Below are 19,211 nucleotides of genomic sequence, written 5' to 3'. Positions count from 1 at the left end.
TGTATCACTCCAGTCCTCACACTGTCTTTAATTCTTACTCATTCTTTGGTATGTAGTTCACTCATCCCATTTTCTAGGAATGCATGAAATATCTTTCTCTTCAATCTTAAAAATTCCTTTTTCAGCCAGGCACGGTGGTGCATGTCTGTAATCCCAGTGGATTACAGTCAGTCTCAGCAACTGTGAGGCACAAAGCAACTTAGTGAGACCCTTAACAAAATACAAAATAGGGCTGCAGATGTGGCTCAGTGGTCGAGTACCCCTGAATTCAGTCCCCGGCACCAAAAAAAAAAAAAAAAAAAATCCCTTTTCATGGGCTGGAGTTGTGGCTCAGTGGTAGAGTGCTTGCCTAGCACCTGTGAGGCCCTGGGTTCGATCCTTAGCACCACTTATAAATAAACAAAATAAAGATATTGTGTCCAATTACAACTAAAAAAATAAACATTTAAAAAAATTCCTTTTTCATACTCTCTCAGCAGTTAGTGCAATGCTTACCTGTGCTCTTGTATGAGCTGTCATTTAATAAGCACCTACCAGGGTCTTTACTCCTTGCAATATGCATTATTATTCCTATATAAGGAAACAGATTCAGTGAGGCTGCTGTCCTACTAAGTGATAGAGAATGAATTTTAGGCCTGACTCCCAAGTAATTGTCTCCTATTTTTCTAAACTCTCTCCAGTATTTTCCACTCTGCACTCCAGGTGCCTCCAAAATGTTGAAACCAATGAACTCAGCCTTCTGTCTTATTTGTATCCTCAGTGCCTGGTGTAGTGCTTGTCACTTGCTGTGTTTGCAGAACACACACAAAAATGACAGCTGTGAACTAAGCATCAAAGATTGAGGCTATGTGCCCAGTAGGGACTCAACAAATCCTTATTGAATGAATGTATAAAGCAGATACTTTCTACTTTTTGAAAAAAAGCACATTCATATGATACTAATATCTAATACTGAACAATAACCATGTTTGCACAAATTGCTCATCTATAGGAATAAGTTCTCTTTGTTTACATTTCCCCTTCTAGTCAACATCCCAGAATGGAGAAGGCCAACTCCACTGAAAGACCAGTCTTCTTATGGGCACTACAGGGCTGAGTTTTTGTCCCTACCTTCTCTGCTATTTCTCACATCCACTTTCCTACCTTGTTCTGCCAGGGTCGGAGCTTTGAAGGTAAAAACTCATATCAAGTCCCTAACTTATTTTCCCTCTCTCACATCTTGGCACCATGTCACGTCCTGGAGCTAATAAAAAACGGATTTAAGGCTGGGTTGTAGCTCAGGTGGTAGCGCGTTTGCCTTGCACGTGTGAGGCACTGGGTTCGATTCTCAGCACCATACAAAAACAAACAAACAAAATAAAGGTACTGTGTCTGTTAACAACTTAAAAAAAATTATTAAAAAAAAAAAAAAAAAAGGAGAGAGGCTTAGTTCTTCCTTGCACTGTCATGGCCTTCCCCAGGCCCTCCCGTCACGGTCGGTTCCCTCTCCGCCTGCCCTGATGTGCGAGATGCGGGTAGGTGCGGATAACCCTTCTTACTTGAAGGCACGCGGTGGGATGAAATAACTTTTTTTTTTTTTTAACCCCAACATACCCTCCCCTAAGACTGAAGCAACGCAAATTCCCACTCAGCCTAGCAGGCCATTTCCGACCAACAGCGCTCCAAACCCCTGGGGCCTGGCCGGCCTGGCCCGCAGGTGCGGGCGAGGACCGGCGGCCGCACGCTGGAGTGGGGGCGACGGGGCCGGCCCGGAGGCCGGCTCGAAGCCCGGCTCGCTCTCACTGGGCCTGCGGCTTCACGCTCGGTCTCGCTGGTCCCTTACAGGGGTCGGATCAGCAGCTGGTCGCTCTCTTCTGCAGGAATCGCAGACATCCTGGAAGTCTGAGGAGGAGCGCGGGTGAGGGAAACGCCGCCGGAGTCTGTCTGAATTACAAGCACAGCCACAGCAACTACCCAAGGAAAACCCCATCCATCCAGAGTCAGCTTCCGCCACTCTGGCGCCCGCGGCACCAGGCCCCTCCCATCGACTTCCGGCCGGAGAGCGGGGGGGGGGGAGCGGGGGGGGAGCGGGGAGGGCGGGGGGGTCGCCTCCGGGGTTCCGCGCGGCGCGGAGCCCAGGAACCTGGGGCGGGCCCTGAAGTCCGCGCCTGCGCACCGCCTCGGGGGCGGGGCCTGGCAGAAGAGGGCTGGAGGGCTGGAAAAGGTGGCGCTGGAATTAGAACTGGAGTACCCGCGTGGGTGCTGTCGGCTGGGCGCTCCAACTCCAACTCCCTGTGAGGCGCAGGCGGCCCGGGGTTGGGCCCACGGCCGCGAGGTGAGAGCCCCGGGGTTCAGGGCCGGGCTCTCGGGCGGTGGCGGGAACGCGGCGCGAGGGCGGCGCCGGCTGTCGGGACGGATGGGTGGGGCCCTGGGGAGTCTCGGTGTCATGGGGACCCGCCCTCCCTCGGAGGTCCTAGATGCGGGCACCCGGGCGGGGGAGCGGCTAGGCGAGGGAGGATGCCAGAGGTCGGTTCTGTTGTGCTGAGCGGCCGAGGGCGCTGGGGCCGGAGCGCCGAGCTGTGGGCCGTTCCTGGGCCAGGTCCGCGGTGCCCGGGGCAGAGCGAGGCGAGAAGCGCACTGCCTTCTCGCGCGTGCCCTTCTCCCCTTGGCATCGCTACAGTTGGGCAAGGGTTCTTTCGTTTACTGTTGCATCCTTTGCACCGGTGACATGTACGACGCAGGTGGGTGTCTAGAAAGAGCTTTGAAGCTGGCTCGGTCTAGGTCCCAAACTTGGCCTGTCAGCTCTTAGCCTGACCTTGGGCACGTCACTGGCTCTCTTGGCGCCTTGGCGACCTCTTGTGAACACGTTGTCCTACTATAACAGTGATGGTCAGGTGAAGGTTTAGCGGTTCCTGTAGCACTAACCAGTTCTTGGCTTCATGAACTGGTCCACTGTTGTTCGGTCGGTGTACAGAGCAAGTCCACTGTTGCTCGGTGGGTGTACAGAGAGTAACAGCCCTGTCTTTGGCTACTTTGGAGATAGAATTATAAGTGGTAGCAGTTCGGAATGCTATGATTAGGTGTATGTTCATGCTATGAGTCCCTTAAATCAACCTGGAGAGCCGAGGTTTTTTAGAAAAGAAGCAGCCTGAAATGAGCTGTGAAAAATAATAGCCAGTAACTAAAATGTGAGGAGCATTCCAAGTGAGAAAATGTGGGAGCAAAGCGTGGGAACATGGAGCACAGTGCTATGGAAAATCAAGGCAGCTTTGCATGGCTGAGAGATGAACTACAGGTGCAGTGGAAAATGCAGGGAGGAATGGGTCATGGAGGTCCATGCATGTCCTGAGGAAGAACTGTGACTTTAGTCTCTAACTGTAGACCAGTGAAAACATTTCAAGCATGCTAGTGGTCTCAGATTTGTGTTTGAAAGAAATTATGTTAATCCTTTTGGCTGAAGTGTCTTGGTAGATTTAGAGTGGCAAGGAATCCCATAGGACAAGTCCACTTATCAATGAAATATCCTCAGTAGGTTTGTGGATTCTTTAAATTATATTCCACAGTCTGTATACTTGCATATTTTGTAGGTTGAGGATCTACCACTTCCATGGGATGTTGAAAAATTAGCTGTGTAGTTATCTAGTGATGATGTGGAGCCTGTTCTAGAGCTGGATTAGAGAACTCTGCAAGTGTAAACAAGGATCTTGGTGCCTGATTAGATGCGGGAACTGAAGGACAGTGAGTGATGGATTTCCTGGTTGCTACCAGCAATAATATAATTTCCTAAGAGGGAGAAGTGAGGGAGGAGCAGATCTGGAGGGGAAGATGATGTGTTCATCTTTAGACATTTTTGCGTTTAATGAACCTGTGGAACATCCAAGTGACAATCAGTATCTTTGGCCTCATTTTTATGCAAGAGTAAAGGCAAGAATGTTTTTCTTAAGAACATGCATCAAAATGGCAGTAAATATCAAAGTGCTTCCCCCCCGCCCCAAGCTCCTGGATCAAAGTTGAAAAGCAAGTCTTATGGAGTTGCAAAGGCCTTATAGGAGTGCCTTTATACAAATACGTGTATATATGTGTAGTCAGCTCTCCATGTCCATGAGTTCCACATTTTTGGATTCAGCCAACCCCAGATTGAAAACATTTGCAAAATATTGCATATTACTGACCACGTAGAGACTTTCTTGACATTTTCCCCTAAATAATATGGTGTAACCACTACTCCCCTAACATTTACATCAAATATTAGGCATGCTAAGTAATTTAGAGATGATTTATTGTGTACAGGGAGGGGAGACACACATAGGTAATGTGTAGGTACTATGTTGCTTTGCATCAGGGGCTTGAGCACAGGGGGATTTTGGTGTCCACAGGGCTCCTGTGTTTAAATGTTACATACCAACATTTTAACCTGCTAAAGACCACTTACATTACTTTATGCTGCTTCATTAACCCAGTTTTGTGTGGATCTGGGAATAAGGCTCTCCTGCCATCTCTCCCTTACTGAAAAGCTGTCCTCTGAAGCTTCCTGCAATAGCCACCTAACCTCTCTGTTTTGCTTTTATCCCATGCAATTATTTTTCCACCTGTGGCCAGAGTAATTTTTAAAACCAGAAATCTAATCATGCCCCCGACTGCCTTTTAAAAAAAGCCTCTAGTTTTCCTATTAAACTCAAGTCAAACCACATTGTTCGCGTGACCTGCCAGGCCTTCTGTCATGTTTTCTGTTTCTCCTGCCCTAGCTGCGTTGGCCTCATACTGTGCTCATACCAGCACACTTCCTGGGGCTCCTTATGCTCACCTGTATACCTGGAGCATTTCCTCCATCAGTCAGCCTGCCCTTCTTCATTCAGGCTTCAGCTGAAGGGAGGGTCACAAGTTCCAGGTCAATCTGGTCAACTTGTTGAGACCCTATCTAAAATAGAAATTTAAAAAATCAGTGTGTGGGAGTGGGGAGGCTGGGGTTGTGATTCAGCAGTAGAGCACTCGCCTAGTGCATCTGAAGCCCTGGGTTCGATCCTCAGCACCAATAAAAATAAATAAATAAAACCAAGGTATTGTGTCCAACTACACCTAAAAAATAAATGAATATTTTTTAAAAAAAAAACAGTGTTGGGGGGTGTAGATGTAGCTCAGTGGTGGGATACCCTTGGCCCTGAGTTCAATTCCCAGTACTCCAAAACAGCCCCCTCTCTTCTCTGATCATATCACCTCCTCCTTAACCTGCTTCAGCTTTCCTCATAGGAACTATTGTTCTCTAATAATACATTTTATTTTTCTTGTTGGTCTGTCTGCTCCCTTTAAAAATATACCCCTTGAGGTCAGAGGCTTGACTTTTGTCTCTGATATTCCTCCAGCACCTACGAGTTGCTCACAAATCACTCAGGAATGAGTGACTGAATCAAATCTTTTCCATAATATAGCAAAGTATAGAAAGAAAGTGGATGACAAGGCTGACTATGCAAAGCCTGGGCTCAGTGGTCAGGCATGGCCAGGGGCCTACTGAGTGGACTGAGAGTGGGGTCTCCAAGTACAAAGAAACCTGTGCAAGACCAGGGGCTTTTGATGTCCTCATTCTCATTCCTTCACCAGGTGCACTGCTCCTCTGAAAGGCTTGACTATCAGAATGGAAGGAAGCTGTGGTGCAGACTGCTCTCTGTGGAGCCTTTGAAGACAATAAAATCCTGTTCAATTCCACAGTAAGCACATTTCCTGTTCTTTCTATAGAGATAGATTTTTGGTTAAAATAAGTTGGTCTGTCTTATTCATAAATTCTCTTGAAAGTTGGGTCACAGTTCCCACATCCATAAAATACAGAATTTGTCCTCCCTTCCTGGAGCATGAGGCATGTTCCTGGCCTTTAGGAACATCTGTGGAGCAGGTGAATGTGCCACAGGTTGCTGAGGTCCCAGGAGACAGTATGGTGGAGTTCTGTGACCTGCAACATCCTGCAGCTTAAAATTCCAAGGGGAATGTTGCTGCCAGGACGTGGGAAGATACCACTAGCATTTGAAAGGTATTATTAAAAAAAAAAAAAAATAGACGTGTGGGGAAGGAAAGATCCACGTAGCAAGACTCTGAGTCACTTAAAGTCATCTCCTTGCCTGGCCTTACTGGAGCAGGGAGGTGGGGGGAACGTTTTCATGTCAGTGTTTACTTAAAGATTTTCCAGGTCTGGGGCTGTGGCTCAGCAGTAAAGCACTTGCCTAGCACATGGGAGGTCCTGGGTTCAATCCTCAGCACCACATAAAAATAAATGAATAAATAAAGGTATCCATGTACAACTAAAAAATATATATGTCAAAAAATGATTTTCCAGACTTCAAGAAAAATGGTCATTTCTGAGAGGTGTGTGCCTTGTTTTAGTCTCACCAAGTACAGAGTGTGAACCTGAAGCAGGAACTGAATCCCAGCACCTGGGTGGTGAGCAGTTCAGCACGTGTTGTGCCCTTCATGAATCATCCAGAGTGAGGACTGAACTTGAACAGCCAAGGACGCGATCTTACCTGTGTTTCCTCGCTTCTCTGTAGGACAGTGTTTCTCAACTTATTGTGTTAGATGTGTATAATTTTTTTTAACGTGGTGCAGGGGTTTGAACCTGGGGCCTCACATATGCTAGGCATGTCCTCTACCACGCAGCTACATCCCATCACAGCTTTTTGTAATTTAATAGGAAAAGAATGAACAAGAAGAGTATCCAGGGGAAAATATTTCCATTTTAAGTAAAGGAGTGCATCCTGAGAGTTGGAGGAATTGGTTTTTACTCCTGCAGTGCCTAGAATGATCTGATATTGCTTTCCTTGACGTCGCTGTTGCTAACATTGTTCTTCTAGGGCTCTTCTCTGGATCACGTGCTATGGTGAAAAATGTTTCGGAAAGGCAAAAAGCGACACAGTAGTAGCAGTTCCCAAAGTAGTGAAATCAGTACCAAGAGCAAGGTAGGGGACCTGGCCTGGAGCTGCGTCCTTAGCAGGGAGAAGTGAATTCTTGCAGCTGGAGCTGCACAGAAGGCATAAACTTTGCAGGCCTCCCACAGCCTTCCAACTGCATGAATCTTCATGTCCATTTTAGGTTTTTGGTTTAATTGTTTTTGGTTTAATTTATTATGATTTGGTAGATTTTTCTGAAATTCTTAAATCCATTACTCTAGATGGGACACAACTAGGAATGGTCTCATTGAAACTAACACTAATTTAAATTTTTTTTTAAATAATGGAAATTTCAGATATGAGGGGTATCATCTCTCGGATTTTAGAATTTGTTGTGGATATGACAATATTTACATAGCAGTGAGATTGGTTAATAACTGTATACAAGACTTTTTAAAAGTAGCTTGAAGGCCTCATAGGTTTAATTTGTGCAAAACAAACCTTTTGAATGAAAGTTTTCCCAGATCTTATTTCTTATACACATCTATGAAATGAAGCACACTGGTGAGAAACTACTATGTAAAGGATTTTTAAACTTTGACCTAAGGGTTTGTTGGTTAGTAAACCCTGGTGGTTAAGGCCTGGCCTGCTGGTGAGCCTGGGACTGCTGCGGGCAGACCCTATTGTGGACACCACATTAGAAATGACTCAAGACCTGAGGGATTTACCAAATGTGACCTGGGGTCAGTCACTTACCTCTGGCCTCTTTCTCGTTTGTTAAACCTCACTCCCTGCCTGGCTTTCTGGACAGGGTTAATTTCAGGTTCTGTGGAAATAATAGGAAAGCAGGGTGCAGATCTTCATGGAGGACGTAAATGTAGGCATGTTGGAAGGGAGGTGGAGGGAAGGGCTTAGGCTTAGACCAAGATGACAATGCCACCTGTGTCTGGTGCTGTGTGATAGGATGAGCAGTTGGACTGACGTGGTTTTTAATGTTTGATGGAGAGTACGTCTTCAGGAAAATCTGTTCCAGTGCGTCTGCCTGGATAATTGGCCTGATTTTATATGTACTGGCTCAACAGCACAATGTGAATATGTTTAGTAGTGGACTTCAGAGAGTTCAGGGCTTCTCACTGTGTATGCTTCTTCTTGACTTGCTCTCCACTCCTCAGTCTGTAGATTCCAGCCTTGGGGGCCTGTCCCGGTCCAGCACTGTGGCCAGCCTCGATACAGACTCCACCAAAAGCTCAGGTGCGTAAGAGGAATGACCCCACGCATCGATGGCTCTGCTTGGATATGTTGCCAGATGGCAGTTCTTGCGCATTTCCGGTTTTCTTCCTTTCTTCTGCCTTTTTTTGGCCCTGGGTATTGAACCCAGGGTGATTTACCACTGAGCTACATGCCAGTCCTTTTTATTTTTTTGAGATAGGGTCTCACTAAGTTACCTAGGGCCTTCTAATTTGCTAAGGCTGTCTTCCAACTAGCTATCCTCCCATTTCAGCCTCTGGAGTCCCTGGGATTACAGGCGAAAACCACCACATGTGCTTTCTCTGCCACTTTTGACTAGAGTTTAGAAATGGATCAAAATTTGCTGGGATGCAGTTTGAGGGTGTGGTGTGGTTGGTGAAAATGCAGGCCCTCGAGCTAGGCTCAGGCACATGTGCAAAGTGTTCTTTGTGGGACCTAGAGCAAAAATGTTTGAAAACATCATGTGGCAATAATTTAGAATTTCAAAATAGCATTTTAAGGACTAGAGTGGCAGAGAGTGGATTATACTGGATTCAGGTTGTTTATGAGAACAAGACAAATATGCTGGTGATAAATGTTACAGAGCCATTTACCTTGAGGGCTACCTGGAGATATACTAGCTCATGACCAGCAGGAATACAGGTAATTATCACAGATCCTCACAGACTGTTTGCAGGTACCTGATAGTAGCTCCTTAGAAATCAAAATGTGATTCCTATTCAAGCTCTATAAATAAATAGCTGGTAACTAATTGGAAATACTTATATTAATTTTCTTTTCTAAAATAGAATCATAGTCATAGACTAATTGATCTAAAAAAGAGAATGTTGTAACATAAAGTCCATAATCTTTACTTCTAGACACTTTTAAGTTTTTAAAAATCTTGTGATCTTTTTATTACACAACACAATCTAAAAGAAATCAGATAATGTTTTCTTAGCAGGGTATCATATGTCACTTGTAATAAGTTGTATTGGCTAGATTTTACAGCACATACCAGTTGTTGTAATGAGGGACTTTCTTGTCTGGCATTATTCCATCTACTTTAAGAAAAAAAAAAAAAAGAAAAAAAAAACCTTGATCTTCTCTGACTGAATGGTAGAGAAAGAGCAGATATCCTGAATCAGGAGAGAAAGTTATAGTGAAGAGAGATAGAATCCCAAAATAAGCATCATTATGCATTATAAAAATACTCAGTCAGCTGGGCATGGTGGTGCATGCCTCTAATCCCAGTGGCTTGGGAGGCTGAAGCAGGAGGATCATAAGTTCAAAGCCAGCCTCAGAAATTTAGCAAGGCCCCAAGCAACTTAATTAGACCCTGTCTCAAAATAAATTAAAAAAAAGGGCTGAGGATGTAGCCCAGTGGTTTAGCTCCCCTGGGTTCAATCTCAAGTACCAAAAAGTACCCAGTCACTGAATCATTGTCTAGTTGACCTTTCTTGCTCCCATTCATTGCTTTGAAATGAAGGTTATCAATATTACTTTATTCCTAATATTGAGGTCTTTATACATTTAGTACACTGTGAGTTGCTAAGGAAAAAAAAATCAATGAAATGTTAAGTTCTTCCCTATTACATCAAGAAATTTTGCATCTTAAAATTTTATAATTAAAGATCATATTCTAATGAAAGTGTATTTTTGATTTGGGCAGGGACTGAGGAAATCCTGCAAAGCAAGTATTTCTTTTGAAGTCTCATCATCACAATTTTTTTTTTCACCTTTAGGACAAAGCAACAATAACTTAGATACTTGTGCAGAATTTCGAGTAAAGTATGTTGGTGCCATTGAGAAGCTGAAACTCTCTGAGGGAAAAGGCCTGGAAGGACCACTAGACCTGATAAATTATATAGATGTTGCCCAGGTAAAAAGAAAAAAGATTGTTTTTTTCAGTTTAAAGCCTGTGGTTATGAGACCAAACTGATGACATGGCCTTGGATAATACATTTGCTCTTGGTCACTGGATGGTGCTCTTCTGTCTTTTGATGAAGTACGCTGTCATCCTGGGCCAGAGCTTGGTGGCCCTGGTTTATACAAGATGCCCTGAAGATCAAGTTTCACAGAAAGGGTTTCTCCCTTCACACAGAGAGCTTTTCACTTTCCTGGTGTAGACCGACATCCTTATTTAGGAACAGAAGTTGTGACTGCTTCCACCCTATAGGTTTTTCTTTGAAACAACCTGGCAAATATTTGGCCCACAACTAGTTTCATCTCTTTGGAAACTTACTCATAGCACTGTTGACCTAACATGTCTACTTATTTCACACCCTATTTCCTGAACAAGAATTGAGGTGAAGTGGGTTTCAAAAATATATCATCATGCAGGAAAATTAAGAATGCAATTGAAGATAAATCAAAGCTATAAAGTCAATGCATAACATGTCATAAGATCTATATACTCCTGAGGTGGAAGTGGATAAAACAAGGCTTATATAGTTAGTTAATCTTAAGTATGCACAATCTTTTTAATCATGGGGATATTAAATGTAATGACTCATATCTTCATGAAAATAAAGGAAGTTATTTCTGTCTAGAAGGAAATAAATGAATCTAATTTGCCATTTAACAGAAAATTCTTGGTAGCCTGGACTAATTCAATTAGTTATCCCTGCACTTAGCTTGGAATTTAAAGTCATTCCGGCCAGGCACAGTGGCACATGCTTGTAATACTAGTGGCTCGGGATGCTCAGGCAGGATTGTGAATTCAAGGCCAGCCTCAGCAAGTTAGTGAGGCCCTAAGCAATTCAATGTGACCCTATTTCTAAATAAAATATATAAAAAAGAGCTAGGGATGTGGCTCAGTGATTAAGCACTTCTGGAATCAATCTCTGGTCCCCCCAAAATAAATAAAAGTTAAAGTCATGCCAACAAAGCATAAGCAACTACTAATCCCGGTAAAATATCATGTGGAAAGATTGCTGATGTTTTCCCTCAGAAATATAATAGAGTGATTTTCATTTCTATGAGGATTGCTACATTTCTCATAAAGCCATAGAATATATATATATATATTTAGTTGTAGGTGGACACAATAGTCTTTATTTTATTTTTATGTGTTGCCGAGGATCAAATCCAGTGCCTCACATGCGCCAGGAGAGCACTCTACCACTCAGCCTCAGCCCCAGCCCCAGCCCTGAGCCATAGAATTTTTGCTTGTTAAAATGCCATTATTAACAATAGCATTACTATTATCCAGTGTTTTAAAAACTCACTGTGAGATATGAATATTCAATATAACATCATAGTGGCCCAACAGTTAAGGTGTTTGGATAGTTTGAATAAGGTGTTTGATTCAGTGTTCTGCAAAAACATTTACAGTACAGAATATCTGCTTTCTGCCAATATTTAGTGAAGAAAAATTAGGCATATAAAACCAGGTAATCTGCTAGGGCAGTCTTCAGGCCTCCTGTGCTGTTTCACTTATTTCTGAACAGCTCAAAATGCTGATGAACATGTTTATGTTCATTGGCAGCCTCTCCTGTAGCCCCAGGTGTGGGAGAGCCTGGCATCTTGCCCTCTAGGTAGGACAGAAAATGATGAGAAGGATGGTTTCTGTGGCCTCTCTTCCCCATCAGTCCACGTCCTGGCACTGATGTAAGCTTTTAAGTATTTTAAAATCTAAATCAAGACCTTCATTTTCTTACGTAAGCATTTTAAGCTCATCGGCCTCAGTGAAATTCTCAGTTCTACTCCAAGACAAAGGAGTAGAACAGTGTGTGGGAAGTAGACTGAACTCAATTTGTAGACTGTGAAAGTTCAAAGATGGGGAGATTTTTCTTCTGCCTTTTTGGGGAGAAGTTGTCTACTGTGTACCCCACATTCGCTAAAGGGCTTGCGGTTGTGACAACCAGATACTAAGTGACTCAAAAGACTTAAGACTATAACATAATTTTAATGTATATCATGTATTTTATTTCTACTTTAAAGCAAGATGGAAAGTTGCCTTTTGTTCCTCTGGAGGAAGAATTTATTATGGGAGTTTCCAAGTATGGGATAAAAGTATCAACGTCAGATCAGTATGTAAGTAATATCATTTATTAAGGAAAACTTTTTTAGCAAATAGGGAATCCAGGCCTTTCAGTTAGGTCTCCTGTGTGCACAGTGACTGGCAGCTGTTCTTAAATGGGACCATTTCTTAGGGTGAGCAGGGACTTCCTTTGTAAGTTGTGTACACGCAGCACCCCAACCCCAGGTATCAAAAAATAAATAAATAAATAAATAAAAGTTAAAGTCATGCCAACAAAGCATAAGCAACTAGTAATCTCAGTAAAGTATCATGTGGAAAGATTGCTGATGTTTCCCCTCAGAAGTATAATAGAGTGATTTTCACTCTATTATAAAAGTGAGACTTTTTAAACTGAGGATCCTGTCAGTCAAGAGCAGCTGGCTAGGAAGCCTGCACAGAGATGAGACTGGACCTGGTTCCTGGCCCTGGGTTTGAGTTGGGAAGGTGTGGGCCTGAAGCACACTGCCTCCTAACTGGCCACACCAGCATGTCCTGGCTGGTGAGATGCCACACAGCTGCTTTCTGTCAGATCCAAGGATGTGCTGCTGAGCCTCCCATGTCCCACCTGTGAGAATGTCATTAGAACTGAGATACTGAAAACAGCCAGAACCTCTCTGACGGCCTGATCTCTGCAGGACGTGTTACACAGGCATGCTCTGTATTTAATCATCCGGATGGTGTGTTATGACGACGGCCTCGGGGCAGGAAAAAGCTTACTAGCTCTTAAGACCACAGACGCAAGTAATGAAGAATACAGCCTGTGGGTCTATCAGTGCCACAGCCTGGTAAGACTTTTGAGTTACTGTGGTTGGTCCCTTATTCCCCCAGTGCCCAAACCGAGACTATGTGTACCGCTTGTTCAAGGGCTGGGGAAACGCTCTCCATTGTGTACTTAATACCTGGCCTCAGAATGAGTGCATGCACCCAGGAGCTTAGGGCAGCCAGGTAGGTGTCCAGGCATTCGGCAGGCTGCCAGCTTATTTCTGGCAGGTCCAGGAGTCACCTGTGCCTGGACCTAACATTCTCAGTAAACATTAAGTGGGTGAGGAAGAGTGTGCCCTCTGTCTCAGAGGCTCCCTCCATTCCTGTGTGGGGTCCTCACCCTGCTCTCAGGCGCAGTGCTGTTTATTGTCTGCACTGCTCCTAGGAAGGGGGCCCATGTGGCGGGGAGCTCCAGGCATGGGCACATGTTGAGGTGTAGGGTTGGAAGAGAAACCTGTTTAAAGGGCCAGGTGAGGCCTCTGCTGGTCAGGCCAGGTTTGGGAAGAGACGCTCCACTCTTACTGCACCTTCTCGTGCAACACAGGAACAAGCACAGGCAATCTGCAAAGTTTTGTCCACTGCGTTTGACGCCGTGTTAACCTCTGAGAAATCCTGAACTCTGCACTCAGGCGAAGGAAGCCAACCTCACTGGAGAGTCCAGCTGTTTTCTCAATCATCTGCTTTCAATCTGCAATGCTGAACTATTACAGAAAAATGAGGTGATGCCCTGCTCCAATTTTCTGAAGAAAGTGCAATGTCTACACTATTGACCATTTGTTTTTGTATTAAAATATGTCTAATTAAACATGTGAGTTGACTCTCAATGAACTATCTACTTTCTGGGAGTAAAAGAACCCCATCCAGTCATTTGAAAATGCAAATCAGCTTGACTGAAGTGTTATGTAAGTTCCCTCTGAATAATATGGAGGATCTGCCTGAGGAAGTCTGAGGAAGCCCACCCCATGTGGCTTCCCAATGACATGGTATCACTGGTTTGGAGGGAGAGGCAGGCAGAGCTCATGCTGGCTTGGAACAGTGGTACTGTCAACTTAAGACATGAAGTAAATTTTCAGGAGTGGGTTGGCAAGATTATACGTGTTTATCTCAGAGTTAAGAGCACTTTAAAAGATGACTACTCATGCTAAACATATATGTTTAAAGGACCTCATGAATAGTGCACTAGTATACTTATTTGTTTTTAAAAAAGGACTGAATATTTAACACTTTAAAGATTAAAAATAAGACCACTCCATTTAAAAGTACTTTATTTTTTATTCCAGTCAAATGACTAGTTAACAAGAAGAGTAAACTTGAATTGAACATGCTCTAATTATACATCACTGCATTAAGGACAATGAAAATAAGAATCAGTTTAGGTTATACAATATATACAGTTGCGCTGCAACTAGACCAAAGTAATCAAGTTAATGAATTGAGTATCATACATCTCAAAATAGCATTCTAGGCTGCGTGTCCATATCCGCCCTTAACAGGTCCCACAGGAACGACTAATCTGTGCACCTGTTTCTGAGTCGCCATCCCTAGAAATCAGACCTGGTGGAAAAGTGGCATGCCAAATGCCAGAATCCTGCAGCTGAAGTTTATGAAACGTAAACTTTAAATAGATATCTACAGTGTTTCCTTTCTCAGTTTTTTTTTCCTTTTTTTTTTTTTTTGAATTTGCAAAGAGCAAATAACTAGGAAAGGATACTAGTAGGGAAATTAATAGAATTTCTCCTCTGGCAAAAGTACTATTAATTACTGCACAATAGCACCACCAAATTGTAGACTGGAAAAATATTTCCTAGGAATTCATCTACCAGGGAACCTGGTGTTTGGTTTGGGTCTGGAGTTCAAATGTTCGTGTGAGTCAACTTGATTGCTTAGCAGGCACCAGGTCGTCAGAGGCTGACGATAAGGTACAGATGCGGGAGGTTGTTCCCCAGTTAGGAGACGTGCGCTGTGCAAAATACATCTGTTCACTCTTAAATCTATGAGAAGTTGGCCAAGTGAAGGGTTCAAACAACAGAAATTAACAAGTAGTGAAAATAGATGTAGTGCTTTTTAAAAAAAAAAAAAAAAGGCTTACAGATAGAACACGTTTTTACCGGAATGTTGAAAGGCAAAAAGCAATTGCTATACAACATCATACAACATTCCAGTTTGTTGTGTCTTCCTTGATCATAGCAAACAAAACATGCCAAGGGGGGAAAAAAAAAGAGACTCCACACATAAGAGTCTTGTATAATAAAAAGACAAGCTGCTTCAATCAAATGTACCATCATAACAAATGCAACAAGAGCACTTTTGCCTTGCTTTCCAAGCCTATAAATTTATTCCTTAACTTTTGTTCCAAGTCCAAGTGGGCATCACATGCCTATTTATTCTGAAAGAGTGCCAAAATTTCCAATAATCCTACTATGAATCTTATGCTCATGATTACTAGAGGTATGACAGTCAAGTTCATTAAACTAATGAGTTTTGATTCTACCAAGTACAACCTAATTCCCACCCCTTCCCCAAATAGTGTACGTTCAGGAGTGACATGATGGCCTTAGATAGTAGAACTGGGATGTGTGGGAGAACTGTATTACCTGGGACCTACAGATTTCTGATATGCTCTTGAGTACAAACAAAGGGACAGGTTAGATTTCAAGACTTACAGTGTAGCTACCATTCCTGTTGGCATATTATATAAATACAAGACACTAAGCTGAGTGAATGTCCTCGCAAGCTAGGAAGGGAAGGCAGTGACTACAGGAAACAGCAGGGAACGTGGTTCTGTTCCAGGGTCTGAGCCACAGTATTCTACTTGTGTACATTTGCTTTCTTGAATGATAGGGGAAGTTGAAGAAGGCAAATTCCAAAACACCTACAGCATAGAAGCTAGTTTAAAGAACTGTTTTGCAATCCATCATCCTTAGTTTTTAACCAATTTCAGGAAATGCAGTTTATATAACCTCCTGGAATGGCATGAACTTCTATGACCGTTTGCTGTAATAACCCATCAGTAGTTCTGCCAAGTTTGATTGTTCACAACAGGTCATAAACACATGCAGAAGCCGTGATGGGTGCAACCTCACAGGTTAGGGCTAGAAAGTACAAGGCTAATATGTAAATTTCCAAGTTGCTTTAAATGGACACTGGGTGGGTTTCAAAAGAATAAGTGTCTTTAAAGGTGAACTGATGGCATTTTAAGGAGAGTCCAGGACTTTTGAAGCAGCAGTTTACTGGCTTCCTAAAATAATAACCATGCTACTGGTCACAACTCCAGAATTGGGCCAAGGAAAGCAGGAATAATTTTCAATATTCCTCATTGACCATCTTGTAAGTTTAGCAGTAGATGTATCCTACAGATGCAGGATCTCAATTATGTAGTTAAAATAACTTCAGTTCACCTTTTATGAAATTCAGTTTTTCCTAATAAAAGTATAGCAATGTTTCATGAAAACTACAAATTATAAAAACAATTCACTTAATATATATAAAATTGCCTTTGAACTCTTAAAACTTAACAGTGAGAGAAAATGAGCTACCATGAAAACAGGTTTTCTGGCAAGAATTTTGGTACCAGTAATGAAACAAGAACATAACTGTTAAGGAAAGGCTTTTGTTCAGTAGCAATTCAGTCAGCAATAAAGTGCACAAATGATACAGGGAATGCTCCTTTGCGACTGGGATCTCCATCGATGTGGCCAATCTGAAATGAATAAAAATTTGGATTGTTACAAAAATTTCAAATTTAGAAGCTTTGGAGAGCATGATAGCACTGGAAAGGAGGCCTGGGAAGAGGACACCTGTGTTCAGAATGATTTCTGCTGCCAAAGACTGACTGGGTAGAACAGCTGTGTTAACGTATTCTTTCCTTCTTGCTACCGGTCATGTTTGCAATAGAGTGTGGCTCCCACACTCAAGGACCTCATATGACCCAGAGATGTGGGGTAATGCCGGGGGCATGCGGGGTGCTGGCTGGTCACCACTCCCCACTTACCTTATTTTTAGTGAATGAAAAAACTGTCAGAAGTTTGTCTCGACCTTTCTTTCTTTCTTTTCTTTTCTTTTTTTTTTTTTTTTTTTTTTTTTTGTGGGGTGCTAAGGATTGAGCCAGGGCCCTGCACATGCTAAAGTGCCCTACCACTGAGCCACTCCCCAGTTCTGAAATTGTCAGAAGTCTGTTGGCTGCAAAGTCATAGGATGTGGACAAGGTGTTCATTTAAATCTCACCATGCATTTGTGGAAAGCTTCAAGAAAAACCCATTTATTTTTTACTCTGGGTAGATTATATAAATTAGACCCAAGTATGATTTCAACAATGTAAATTACGTAGGCAAATAAAAGCCTAGAAGAAAATTGTCAAAATATAAATGGTGGTGGGCTGTCGGCAGGGATGGGACCAGACCAAACCTGTTTCCTTCTGCCCACTGGCTCCTTACCCAGCCCAGCCACCTGCCTGGAGCCCAGCAGAACCAAGAGCTGCGGCTCCTGCTGCTGCCTGTGCTGAGCAAAGAAGACAGAAGGAGCCCTTGACCCACAAGCACTTTTCACCTCTCAGAGGCTCAAGGCCCCAGAAAGATGGGTGGACACAGCCAATGGCAGTGCTACAAGGCCGAGAGACCAAAGGCCCTAGAGGCAGAGAACTCAGGGTGGAAAAGGGCGGGAGCACCGCTGGGGATGGCAACTAGGGGCAGCGTCAAGACTCCTTGCATTTGACAAAGTAAAGCGACTTCCCTGAATCGTGTCCATGGCATCAGCTGAGCTGTCTGGTCTCTGAGCCCAGGCTACAGAGCCAGGCCTACGTAACCACCAGGGGGCAGAGGCCACCTAGCGCTTTACGCATGTACTTCCTTCCAGTTATGGAATCCTCCCACCTCAGCTGAGGACCCCTGCCTCTCCAGGGGGTCATCATGTCATCCCTGCCTCAGTACTGTGGGCAACTCCCTTTCACAGAGGTGTCAGCCAGGTGTAGAGACCTAAGCACCTTGCCCAGGCCCCAGTCCATCAACGGCAGAGTCTGATTTTCTAGGATCCCTGGGGGAGGACCTGTGCCCACCCTCCTCCTGCACCAGGAGGCCTTAGGACCAACCCAGCCCTGGGGGCTCTGCCCTTGAGGCCACCTTCCACCGGAGGTCGCACTATACTGCTCTGGCCATGGGGATCATTAACTGGAAAAGTCGAGGTTTCCAAGTACAGGGGTCTCATTTCAGGTCCTCAGGGTACTCTGGAAACTGCAGCCTGAGTGCTCTGCCCACCCAAACAAGACAGGAGTCCGCTAGGCATAAATGAGGCTCCTCAGAAATAGCTGTCCACACAGAGTGACACCTGAGGGTGCTGGCACCAGGGCACGGTGCTCAGCTGAGCATCTCACTGTGAGTGGGCCTCTCAGGCTCCCAGGTCCCCCCAGGCCCACCCCGACTCACCCACCACTCCTGGTCCTCCTCCCCGTCCACCACAATCACATCTCCCTCAGAGAAGGTCAGCTCATCCGGGTTGTCAGCCACACAGTTGTACAGCGCTTTGACCCGCTTGGGCTTCGACTTGGTCTGTGTGAGGAGAGGGACAAAGTTAGTGTGGCCAAAGTCTAAGCTCTTGGGCAGAGAACAGGGTGCCTGCCTCCTTCTGGTCTCTGAGGTCCTCTCCCCGGGCCTGGGAAACCAGGGGCTCTTCTCTCTCAGGGCAGCTCAGGTGCCAGGGAGAGAAAAGTGAGAGACCCCAGCAGAGCGGGGAACGGAAGCAGCCAGGGTTTGGGGTGGAGCTGTGGCCGAAGGGCCAAGTCTGCCAGGCACCCAGGTCATGAACCACCGCCAGGAAGAAGCCCCTCGCCCCCCCACCTCTGCCCCAGGGGAGGTGGAACCCGGCCAGAGCAGGGCAGGAGGGCAGGCACATCCACTTACCGCCTGTGACTTCCTGGGCATGGGCGCAGGGGGCTGCAGGGCCACAGCATTAGACAGAGAACCATGAGCTTCTGTTCCACAAAGATCCACTGCTTTAGGGCCAAAATGAAGCAACCTTACAAGATGCCCCATCAATCGCAACCACAAGATGTAAACAATGACTCTAAGGCACAGTCTCATGTCTGAAAGCAGATTTCCTCAGCTGTAAAGTGTTGAGGGAAAAGTCCCCTCGAAGCTGAAGAACCTCCTGCCTTTATGGTGCTGGATGTGGGAACACAATTGGGGTCCCAGGAAAGAGGAGCGGGGTGCAGGCCTCTGCAGCAGGAGGCCCAGGCCCAGGAGGGTGGGATGGCCATGGGTGGGGAGCAGCAGGGCCCTGCCCAGGGTTGACCATCTGCTTGGAAATACATACCCCACGGGTCAAGCAGAAAGAAACCCAGCCCCCAGTCAAATAAT

General features: G+C 44.6%; 3 protein-coding genes across 8 annotated transcripts in view; 1 reads left to right on the top strand and 2 right to left on the bottom strand.

The window, feature by feature from the left end:
* The window catches only part of Cpsf3 (cleavage and polyadenylation specific factor 3), a 34,150-nt gene extending 32,133 nt beyond the window's left edge, over positions 1-2,017 (bottom strand). For both annotated transcript variants that reach the window (XR_013088684.1, XM_076834041.1), the window contains exon 1: positions 1,823-2,017. Coding sequence is in view for 1 of the 2 variants with exons in the window: in XM_076834041.1 (XP_076690156.1) it covers positions 1,823-1,872 (50 nt within the window). In the remaining variant the exon portion in view is untranslated. The remainder of the gene's footprint in view (positions 1-1,822) is intronic.
* Positions 2,018-2,167: 150 nt separating this feature from the next.
* Itgb1bp1 (integrin subunit beta 1 binding protein 1) lies at positions 2,168-13,669 on the top strand. 2 transcript variants are annotated; one of them, XM_076833480.1, is made up of 8 exons: positions 2,168-2,314; positions 5,575-5,681; positions 6,816-6,920; positions 8,024-8,102; positions 9,824-9,960; positions 12,024-12,116; positions 12,738-12,887; positions 13,409-13,669. In XM_076833480.1, the coding sequence occupies exons 3-8, from the start codon at positions 6,849-6,851 to the stop codon at positions 13,478-13,480; spliced, it is 603 nt and encodes a 200-aa protein (XP_076689595.1). In that variant the 5' UTR covers positions 2,168-2,314; positions 5,575-5,681; positions 6,816-6,848; the 3' UTR covers positions 13,481-13,669. The 2 variants fall into 2 exon arrangements, with proteins under 2 accessions (XP_076689595.1, XP_076689596.1); XM_076833481.2 differs by lacking the exon at positions 2,168-2,314 and adding an exon at positions 2,436-2,720.
* Positions 13,670-14,112: 443 nt separating this feature from the next.
* Positions 14,113-19,211, bottom strand: part of Asap2 (ArfGAP with SH3 domain, ankyrin repeat and PH domain 2) — a 154,584-nt gene continuing 149,485 nt past the window's right edge. For 2 of the 4 annotated variants that reach the window (XM_076834020.2, XM_076834022.2), the window contains 3 exons: positions 18,756-18,847; positions 18,282-18,404; positions 14,113-16,564 (listed from right to left, as the gene is read on the bottom strand). In XM_076834020.2, coding sequence (XP_076690135.2) covers positions 16,490-16,564; positions 18,282-18,404; positions 18,756-18,847 — 290 coding nt within the window. In that variant the 3' untranslated portion in view covers positions 14,113-16,489. The remainder of the gene's footprint in view (positions 16,565-18,281; positions 18,405-18,755; positions 18,848-19,211) is intronic. The other 2 variants (XM_076834026.2, XM_076834027.2) reach the window with 1 other exon arrangement.

This window comes from Callospermophilus lateralis, chromosome 14 (assembly GCF_048772815.1).
Source record: "Callospermophilus lateralis isolate mCalLat2 chromosome 14, mCalLat2.hap1, whole genome shotgun sequence".
NCBI classification, from domain to species: domain Eukaryota; kingdom Metazoa; phylum Chordata; class Mammalia; order Rodentia; family Sciuridae; genus Callospermophilus; species Callospermophilus lateralis.
The sequence above is the reverse complement of the archived record's forward strand: the minus strand, read 5'-3'. Positions and strand labels throughout refer to the sequence as shown.

What these genes read in the sequence shown, in the direction of transcription:
- Itgb1bp1 (XM_076833480.1), top strand. Translation starts at nt 6,849, where the DNA reads ATGTTTCGGAAAGGCAAAAAGCGACACAGTAGTAGCAGTTCCCAAAGT. An exon ending in AAATCAGTACCAAGAGCAAG is followed by an intron (nt 6,921 to 8,023) that starts GTAGGGGACCTG and finishes TCCACTCCTCAG; the next exon opens with TCTGTAGATTCCAGCCTTGG. An exon ending in ATTATATAGATGTTGCCCAG is followed by an intron (nt 9,961 to 12,023) that starts GTAAAAAGAAAA and finishes TCTACTTTAAAG; the next exon opens with CAAGATGGAAAGTTGCCTTT.